We start from the raw sequence: 9782 nt of genomic DNA on the forward strand, positions 1-9782 counted from the left end.
TGTGTCTTCACTAGACCCTGTGGAATGGGAGACTTCTGGAGGCTTCTACCCCATAGTAAAGTATGCTTAAATTAGGTTGTTGGCTGGAATGGACCAATTTTCAGGACATGAGCTTGAAGAAAGCCTAAGTAGCAGTGAGAACTCTCGTATTTCCTTCTGTCCAACCTGGCAAGGACATTGAGTACTGCTTATATATAGAAAACACTCCCGCTGCTGTTATATAAAGCTGAGAGACACTAGCTTGAGGCTCAGATACCAGGACAGCCTGGCCTGATTGCCTTAGCTACTCTGCCTCCTGTGCAGTATGCCAATTAGACATGCAAATGAAAAGGGGAAGTGGATACTTCTTGTGGTTTCATCTCAGAATCGCTTCTTCAAAGAAATCTTAATCAGATGAGAGACAAGCACAGCACCTGCCTCAGAGATTTAGCAGCCAACCTCAAAGTGGGGTAATCATGATCAGTTGCCTCATTGGAGCACACTCATCAAGGATACCCATGGGCTTTACATTCTGAGAAACATGCAACCAGTCTTGTCGCCTAAAAAACAGCCTCAGTCCATTTTCCCTAGCACTAATAACTACCATCTGTCAAACCACTGCCATGTACCAGACACTTACGATGCAATACTTTGCCAAATTCTTAATAACAACCAGAGAGATTGAGATCACAATTTATATTTTGTAGATGGAAACTAAGACCCATAAGTTATTTCACATAGCGTTATGGGTTGAATTGTCCCCCATCCTCAAAGCCATGTTCAAGTTCTAATTCCCAATGCCTTGGAATGTAACCTTATTTGAAATTCAAGTCACTGTAGAAGTAATTGATTGTTAAACTGAGATCACACTGGATAAGGTTGACCCCCAACCCAATATGATTGATGTCCTGAAGATGACCATATGAAGACAGAGATCCACAGGGAGAATGCTATGTGAAGACAGAGGCATAGATGTGAGTGATGCATCTGCAAGCCAAGGAACACCAAAGATTGCCAGCAAACCACCAGAAGCTAAGAAGAAGCAAGAAGGGATCTCTTACAGGTTTCAGAGGGACTGTATCACTGCTAACTTCTTAATTTTGGACTTCTAGATTTCAGAATTGTAAGATGATACGTTTCTTTTGTTTTAAGTCACTTAGTTCCTGGTAATTTGTTATGGCAGCCATAGTGAACTGACTCAACTAGTAAGTAACAGATTTGGAATTTGTATCAAAAGTCACCTAAAATTTCCTACTAGTTAATATTGCTTTTCTCAATGGAGAAAGAAGTATGTAGAAAATTGAAAGATATAAATCATCTCAGTCTAGCGCACTGTTTTCTACTGCAGGTATGATGAGTAGGTCCTACCTATGATTATTGGCCTGGTTGGGACCCAGAAGACATTTGAAAAAGAAGAGGAGAGATTTTCTTTCAAGGAATTAACATAACCTGTGGATCAGCATAACCCATGAAATAATATAATCAATGACAACCCTGGGTGACACAGCAGGGACTGTCATGCAAGGACCTGCTCAAAATGATCCCATGTCTCCAATGCCCTGGAACCAAGCACAGATTGGCCATCTTCAGATGGTATGTTTTGCCCTCCCATGCTCCAATCCCCTGCACTCACCAAGTTTTCATCCAGGAAAGCTTTGGTGTCATCGTAGAGCCCTTTAAGACTAAATGTAATATCTACTGCATCATTTCTGCTTAGAGTCTGAGAGGAGAAGAAAAGAAAAGAAAGGAAGGGAAAGGACAAAGACAGAGGAGTTGGTTAGTAAACATGCAGCTGGCTTCTCCATTGGAAGTAAGAGCAGGCTAGCAGAACATAGCTGTAGGTGCAAAATTAATATTCACAATATAACAAATCTATCACAGCGTAGGCACCAATCAACCAGAACAGATGCCACTATCAACTGGTATAGCTATATGGATGGGTACTACAGAGTAGCACAGAAAAACTAGGCTTTTGGCCTCATTCACTTGATACAGTGGGTATAAGAAAATAGGAAAACCAGAGGGTAAATTTGAGACCAGTTGTTGTTTCTAGGCTAAGACCACTTTTTCCATGGCAAGTAGAGTGTGGCCCAACTATCTCTCTTCTCAAAACTTCATGCCTTGGTTCCTAGGCCTCCTCCAACTATCTAGTCTAAAATAGTTCACTCACATTTTAGCAGCTCCTGCCTATTGTACTTTTGCCTAGCACTGAAGGTTTGTTTGTTTGTTTGTTTGCTTGTGGTGTTGGGGATGGAATCCCAAAGCTTCATATATGCTAGGTAAGTGCTCTAAAGTTACTTTGTAAGAAAGTATTGCTTGAATCTTCTGCCGGTGGAGAAAGTCATGGTACATTTAACAGTAAGTATCTGATATGGACCTTTCCCTCAAAAGGGAAACCAGAGAACTTTAGAACTCTTATTCCAATGGCACATTATAAAAGGAGCCACCTGTGATGAGGAGAGTTCAAAGCCAAGTTTCTCTCCATCCATTGCCATTTCTTTCCTGAATCTGGTGTGCTGGATAGCTATCAGGAAAGAGGGCTGGTTATCAAGCTGATGAAATCTGCTGTGGGATTTGTCTAGTAGCCACTTTGGTCCTACATAGTCAGGAAATGCAGGCCTTTCCATCCACTCTATCAATTTCTTGCCATAGACCTTTTGAAATTTCTTCATCCAACCTATTCTCCCCCTTCCTTCCCTTTCATATCTATTTTTGCTCCTGGCCTTTACTCCTTCTTCCTTACCTCAGTGGGAATACAAGAAGCTGCACCTGCCCCATGGTCACTGTCTTGGCCGTAAAATATATTGTTCAGGATGTTCACACTAGCATTCACAGAATCCATGAGGACAGACATGTGCTGGTGGATCTTGCTGAGGTCATTAAGTCTGTAATAAAACAAGGACAGATAGATGAGCTGGGAGCTCTGAACTTCTGGCCTGGTGTATTGGTGAGCTGGGGTGAATATAGAAATGAAAGACCTGGGTACCAGATTTGAGATGTTTATTCCCTCTTGTCATTTTTGCTCTTCTCTGGGCACCCCTGATGCCAGAAAATGTTTCTGCTCTTCTCTACATATTCATCTTTGTCCATCCTTGTTTCATCTGAATTGAGTTACTGGGAACTTGACTAGAGTGAAAAGCTACAATAGATTGAGGTAGATGACTCCAGAAATTCCTAGGCCCTTTTGATATTTAAGGGCAAGGATAAACATTCTCAGTTCCATTGAAACTGAAACAGCATCAAGAGATCAAAACATATCTCTGAGCTTCATGGGAAATGTCCATGCTGTCTTATTGCCGAGTGTAAGGAATATTTCATGCATGGTTGTCAGAGCCCCTAATCAATCTTTAGAGCTCTAGGTGAGATGTCTTTCTGAGGTCAGATTCTTCAGTAGTCAGTAGACATAAATTGGCTGCTTCTCCCTGTCTCTTCTTCTGTTTCCCACCCCTTTACCTAGGTCAGTCCACTTACTTGCTAATGAGGCTTTCTGCAAGTCGAGCTAAGTGCTGCATCTGGGAACACTCCTCATCAGAGAGGCTCTCTTGAGATTCCTGGAAATCCAGCTGGGGTTGAGGTACAGCTTGAATTTCAGTGTGTTTGCTCTCCCACATTTTCAATGAGTTCTCAAAGTCCTAGAGATGAACACGGTGGCAGATCCTAATGAATGCTGTAGCCACGATACCTGATAGATCTGTTTTTGAGTCTGACATTTGTGGGAAGGAGTAGGTATAGCAGGAACAGAGGAATGAGTTCCTCTCTCTATTCTTCCACACAACCATCTATACATCTATCAATCATTCTAGTCAATGTTTCTTCTTTACTAGACACTTTTAGTTTTTGTTGTTAATATGCTGGGTTGTAGAAATCTTTAACTGGAGAGATATTCTGCTATCCAGGAGCTCCTGTATGAGAGCATCATGATCAGTAAAAAATAGAGCACTTTTCATGTTCCCTTCTTGGCCTGATCTAGGTAATATGTTGTGATAGAATTTATAGATATCTAATTTAATTGAAAATTATGCTTCATAATTTACTAATTATGCGACTGTTAGTAAGTTATTAAACCTGTCAAATTATAAATATGTTTATTGTTCTCAGCATTGTTGGAAGGACCTATGTGAGGCAATACATGTAAAGTACCCAGCATAAATTAAGCATTTTATAAATTGGACATATCCTTCCCTCCCTATTGCTGTTTCTACGGACTGTTCACAGGTCACAGTAGAAGACAGTCTCCAAGCCCGGAACAGCTGGTCAATAATGGCTCCTTTGCAGCTTTAGAAAATTTAGCTAAATTGGGTGATATTTGTGAGCACAGCATTTTAAGGAACCTTAAAGGAATATAAAGGCAATATTCAACGAACACTATGTTGTTGAAAGAATACTTTTCTTTTACCAGCTGAGAGGTGTTTATCTCTCTGTGCAGTGGAGAGTGGAGAAAACTGTCCAAAACCATGGGAGGCAACACTTTGTCTTGCTCTCTTGGACAGTGGTTTGCAAATGTCTACATATTTCAATGTCTTGAGGAACATGTTTACAAATGCAGGCTCCTGGGAACAACCCCTACTCATTCTGATCAGTAGGTCTGGTACATTTCTAAGCAGCATCCTAGGTGACTCTGATGATGTAAAGAGCGTGCAGGATTCCTTTTGAAAAATTATAGTTGACTGGAAATACTCAGTACTCCTGTGATAGCTATGAATGAGGTAGTGTAGGAGCCCGAGATGGACCTTTCTCCTCTTACCCGATCTCTCATCAGCATCTGGGCAGCATTTTTGTATCTAATCTTGATAAGACCTGGCCTCTGAATCCAGGCCTCCCCATCCACCTGAACAGGGATACCTTCTTCACCATCAATAGTTATCATCAATTCACGGCACTGTCAGAGAAAAGAATAGGGGAGAGAAATGAAATAACCACTATAGATCAATCTAATAATTTCATAGCTATGAATGGAATGTGTGGTGGAGCAGTTCTGACAAAGATGTGAAACAATCGTCCCAGGAAGAAACATGTATTTCTTACAAGAGATCAGCCAGCACCTTGCTGCCCACCAAATAAGCTGCTTTCTCAATTCTGGGACTTTGAAACCCAGTTAATTCCTGGAGCTACCCCATATCCTTGTTTGCAGCCACAGAACTCAGCCTCTTATCGGCACCCATTCAACTCTTGCCTACCTGGGCAATGCGATGATGTTGTAAATTGATGATACGGGACATAGCCATCTGTGTGGCGCCAAAGATTGCTACTACTTCCAGTTTTCCATCGTCTATCGCAGGAGCCTCATATTCCTAAGGCAGAAGAACTATGTCATATTTCCCACTGTCATGAAATCATACTGTGTCTACCACAAACAAGTACGCTTTGAAGATTCCTGGTAACAATTTTCTAGTTCATGAGTAGGAAAGCTGCGTTATTAAACGGGGAACACATGAGGGGAAAAGGTCACAGAGATCACAAGTTTTAGTCCCTTTTCATATCACAGCTCATAGCCAGTTTATTCCCTGTTCAATTCAACATCATAGATCCCCATAAACCAGTCTTACTGGCCTCATGGCCTTCTGGGATAGCAATTGACTTAAAAAAAAAAAGCCCTAGGAAATCAATATGGAGATACCTCAAAGAGCTGGGACTAGAGATTCCATTTGACCCAGCCATAGCTCTGCTGGGTATCTTTCCAAATGAATTAAAAGAATCATATCACATTGACATATGTGCACCTATGTTTGTAGCAGCACAGTTTGTAATAGCTAAAACTTGGAAACAGCTCATTTGCTCATCAGCTGGAAAATGGCTAAAGAAGATGTGGATTTTCTATAAAGTGGAATACTAATCACCCATAAAGAATGAGAAATTAGAGTCATTCATAGGAAAATGGATACATATTGAGGATATACGCCTAAGTGAAATAAATAAGTCAGACATGTGTAAATACCGAATAGTTTCTCTGGTGTGAAAAACTATAATAGTACATAAGATCCTAATGGGATAATTAACAATGTGAAATAGGAAGAAAAGGGCTAAAGGTATAGGGAAAGTGGGAAGGGTTGGGGAAAGGTAATAAGGGAAAAGAAAAAAAATATGAGAAAATGAAAAGATGGAAATGAAGTATTTGTAAATGGGGAGGGGAGGAGGGGTGAAGGGAGGGCAGGGACAAGTTGAAAAATGAGAACCAAGACCTGTCATGTAAAGGTGCAAGATCCCAGTAATGAATGTAACTGTGCTGTATACCTAGAATGTACCGATAAACTCAATAAAAAGGAAAAAAAGCCCTGATCCTTCAGTTGCTGCTAATAAAGGTTCCAAGCCCATCTCCTCTTCTACCATTGTTCACTTCCCAGATCAAGGCAGCCCAGCTCTTTTTCTGAGAGACCTTAATGGGTTCATACTTTTCTCCAACCTGTTCCTTGTTCCATACTCACTGTGGCTGCTGTGTTGCTACCCCAGAAGTTGACACCTCCAGCATAGCTGTTAATGTTGAGCACAACAATGCCTTGCAGGTTTGGTAAGGGGATGGCTTCTCCATCACACTGAAAGAAAAGGGTCTTGTTGCCTGGCTTTTCAGATACCAATGTGAAGGAATATTTACAGAGGTGGGGGGCTCTATGTTCTCCTCATACTATCATTTTCTTATCTATAAAGTGGAAACTCCTCTTAATGCCTTCTTCCCACTAGCTGTGAGTGGGGGGGTCACAAAGTTAAAATGTGAAAGAACCAGGGCTATCGGGGAAAGTTGACTTACAAGACCATGATATTTCTTATCTCCATGCTCAGGAAGGACCGCTTCCTTTTCCACTCACCTCCAGGTGGACTCGTTCTTCCAGTTTCCTGTAAGAGCGCTGCAAAAGTTCCTTGCTTCCCAGAAGGCCATACCATATCTTATTCTTAAAGCGGCTACTACAAAAAGATAAGGGTAGAGAGTCAAAGTTAGAAGGTGAATAATATAAACATAAATAGACGGAAAAAGACAGGGAGGGAGACTTCTTACTTCTCCAGTGCCTTAAATGCTTTCGTATGGAGAGGAGTCATGTTAGATAGTAACGACACAAGAGGGGTTGCTGGGCGAGTGTAACTAGTATCCTGATGCCAATAATTGCAGAAATGGGCTCATGGGCCCCTTTGAAGCCTCAGTGTCCTATTATTGGTAAAATTTTTACTTCTGCTTGCTACTAATATTGGTCCTAACATGGAACAATCTACATTTAAAAATATGCTCATAAAAAGCTGTAAGCACAACTAGCAGATGCACACCAGCTATCCTGGCAGTGTCATTCTAGGAGCACAACATTTCAGCTGCTTAGAATCAATTTTATTTGAACTGTCTGGCCCTAGACTGAAATTTTTTGATGATGTGAATTTTCTGACTTAAGGCAGGTTTTCTTCAAATGTCGTAACCTTATATTAAGTGCTTAATTCAGTATTATAGAAAAGAAATCAGTTTAATAAAGAGATTCAGAAGAGGAGTCGCTGGAGAAAATATGAGACAGCCAAGGACAACAGGAGACTCAGTGGGTGGAAGAAGTGAGCCATCGTAGAAAGTGAATTGAAATAGAAGAAGGCTAGCACAAAATGTTGGGGGCTCTGTTAAAAACCATAAGCTTTCAGGGCACTTTAGTTTTGTCATCTATCAAAACAGAGATTTAATTATGTTAAAGTGCAAAATGCCTAAAACAACCAAAACAATTCTGAAAAAAAAAAGAAAAAATTGGAAGACTTTCATCTCCCAAAATTTTCAAAAATTACTATAAAGCTACAGTTATCAAGATAATGTGTTACTTGCATAGGATGGATAAATAGATCAATGGAACATAAGAGTCCAGAAATAAACTCTTACATTTATGGTCAATTGATTTTCAATAAAAGTGTTAACAAAATATGGTGCTGTGATAATTATATATCTTCATGCAAAAAGATTAATTTAGACCATTAGCTCATGCCACACATAAAATTAACTCACAGAGGGTCAGAGACTTAAATACAAAAACTAAAAACAATGCAAATTTTAGAAAAATTTGAAGACATCAAATTAGGCAAATATTTATTTTATATGGCATCAAAATCATGATACATAAAGAAAATTCATCATTTGGGCCTTATTAAATTTCAAAATTTTGTACTTCAAAGGATACCACCAGAAAATGTAAGCATTTTGGGAGAACCTATTTGTCAAATCTTATTTAATAAAGTTCTTTTTCCTCATATCAGGCTTATTACAAGAAAGAGATTTTAATGGTAATGGCATCGAACAGGTGGGAGCGATGTGATTCTTTTTACTTACAGTTTTAATTTACAAAACCTATGAGGCTGCCTCGGGGAATGTCTGTAGCAAAAAAGTACCAGAAGGTAGCAAGTGGGGCAATACTAGGTGGGGTAAAATCAATGGGTCCAAAGGAAATGGGTGAGAAACACCAAGAACGAATAGGATAGTCTTTAATACTTTATAGCCATGATGAGCAAAACCAGACTTGGAATCATTACTAGGACCTCGTTAAGCTCTTGCAGACAGAACAGAGATAGGCAATTTGCTGAATTGAGTCAAAGTAGTCTACTTTCTTTTTTTCCTTATCAATAGTATTTATTATTCATGTGAACAGCTTTACAAAATTGGTATTCAATTTGCTTAGCACATACTCGTTTACAGCTAATTTTGAATAGAACACTTACATATTTCAAATGACTCATGTTTTATGGAGAATGATACTCTAATAACATGGGGTATCTGGAGATTTAATGAACAGGAAGATTTTTTTTTTACATATTGGAATTCTAGCAACCTCTGCTTACTAAAACTCTGCTGATTTGGTTTTATAGCTGGTCTTTTAGTCTATTTTTAAGAATGGTAACACAGGAAGCTATGTTTTTCCAGAAATCCACAGGTCTAGACTGGGAGGAGTTTCAATTTCAGGATGGCAGTGTAGTTGTCACAGAGTAGCCCAATATTTGGGGCAAGTTTTCCACCTAGGCTAGTCTTGGAACCAGTGCATTTTGCTTCCAAAGGAAATTTTTCTTTTTATTCCTTGTCTGAGATACAGGAAATATAGGAATATGTATGTGTATTGTGATCATATATTTACACGTAGGGAGGGGAGATTCTTTTCCTTACTTGTATTGTTTGGGGTTTTCTTCTCTTCTGGTATTAAACTCCAGAGAAATTTTAGCATCCAATCCAATTCCAAAGTAGTTGTTCATGACACACTTTTCCTTGAAGTGCCTGAAATTAGCCAAAGAAGAGAGCAAATGCTGATGGAGGAAAGAAATGCTGCTGTCACTGGGCTGCAGACTTTACTGCATAACGGAAAACCACGGAGGGAAGGTCTCCTCCACATTGAGTGCTTGAGATGGGCATGTAGATGCCCTATTGCCTTGACAGCTACTATGTTTGCTGTCAGAGAAGACATCCAGCCAGTTGGGACGCTTCAGTGGAACTGAGACTCATAATAAAGAAGCAACATTCATGACATTCATTATCTTTGAAGACCTCACATATGAGTCGTATATATTTTTCCCACATACAATCTATAGAATGATCAGCTTATTCCCATAACAAATTTTTGAGTACACCAGATACAAATTATCCTGAGAGGAAAGTCTACAGTACTTCTCTCAGTGATGTCTAATTCTTTTGTAGTGCTTTTACATTAAAAGACCGAGTGACCACACATATGGAGGGAAATACAGATAAGTGTGCATATATATACATATATTAGAGATACATGTATATATACACACACATATACATACAGATAAGAGTGCATATATATTAGAGATACACACTATATATATATATATATATATATATATAT

At 39.4% G+C, this 9782-nt stretch overlaps 1 protein-coding gene across 1 annotated transcript in view; it reads right to left on the reverse strand.

Moving 5' to 3' along the window:
* Positions 1 to 9782, reverse strand: part of Dgkk (diacylglycerol kinase kappa) — a 134282-nt gene that overhangs the window by 5971 nt on the left and 118529 nt on the right. Inside the window, exons 18-25 of the mRNA XM_010606296.1 lie at positions 9083 to 9190; positions 6780 to 6876; positions 6402 to 6509; positions 5157 to 5270; positions 4724 to 4858; positions 3451 to 3611; positions 2723 to 2864; positions 1613 to 1699 (exon numbers count right to left, since the gene is read on the reverse strand). Of these exons, the coding sequence (XP_010604598.1) occupies positions 1613 to 1699; positions 2723 to 2864; positions 3451 to 3611; positions 4724 to 4858; positions 5157 to 5270; positions 6402 to 6509; positions 6780 to 6876; positions 9083 to 9190 (952 nt within the window). The remainder of the gene's footprint in view (positions 1 to 1612; positions 1700 to 2722; positions 2865 to 3450; positions 3612 to 4723; positions 4859 to 5156; positions 5271 to 6401; positions 6510 to 6779; positions 6877 to 9082; positions 9191 to 9782) is intronic.

This window comes from Fukomys damarensis, unplaced genomic scaffold (genome assembly GCF_012274545.1).
Source record: "Fukomys damarensis isolate Sample0158 unplaced genomic scaffold, DMR_v1.0_HiC HiC_scaffold_39, whole genome shotgun sequence".
Lineage (NCBI taxonomy): Eukaryota > Metazoa > Chordata > Mammalia > Rodentia > Bathyergidae > Fukomys > Fukomys damarensis.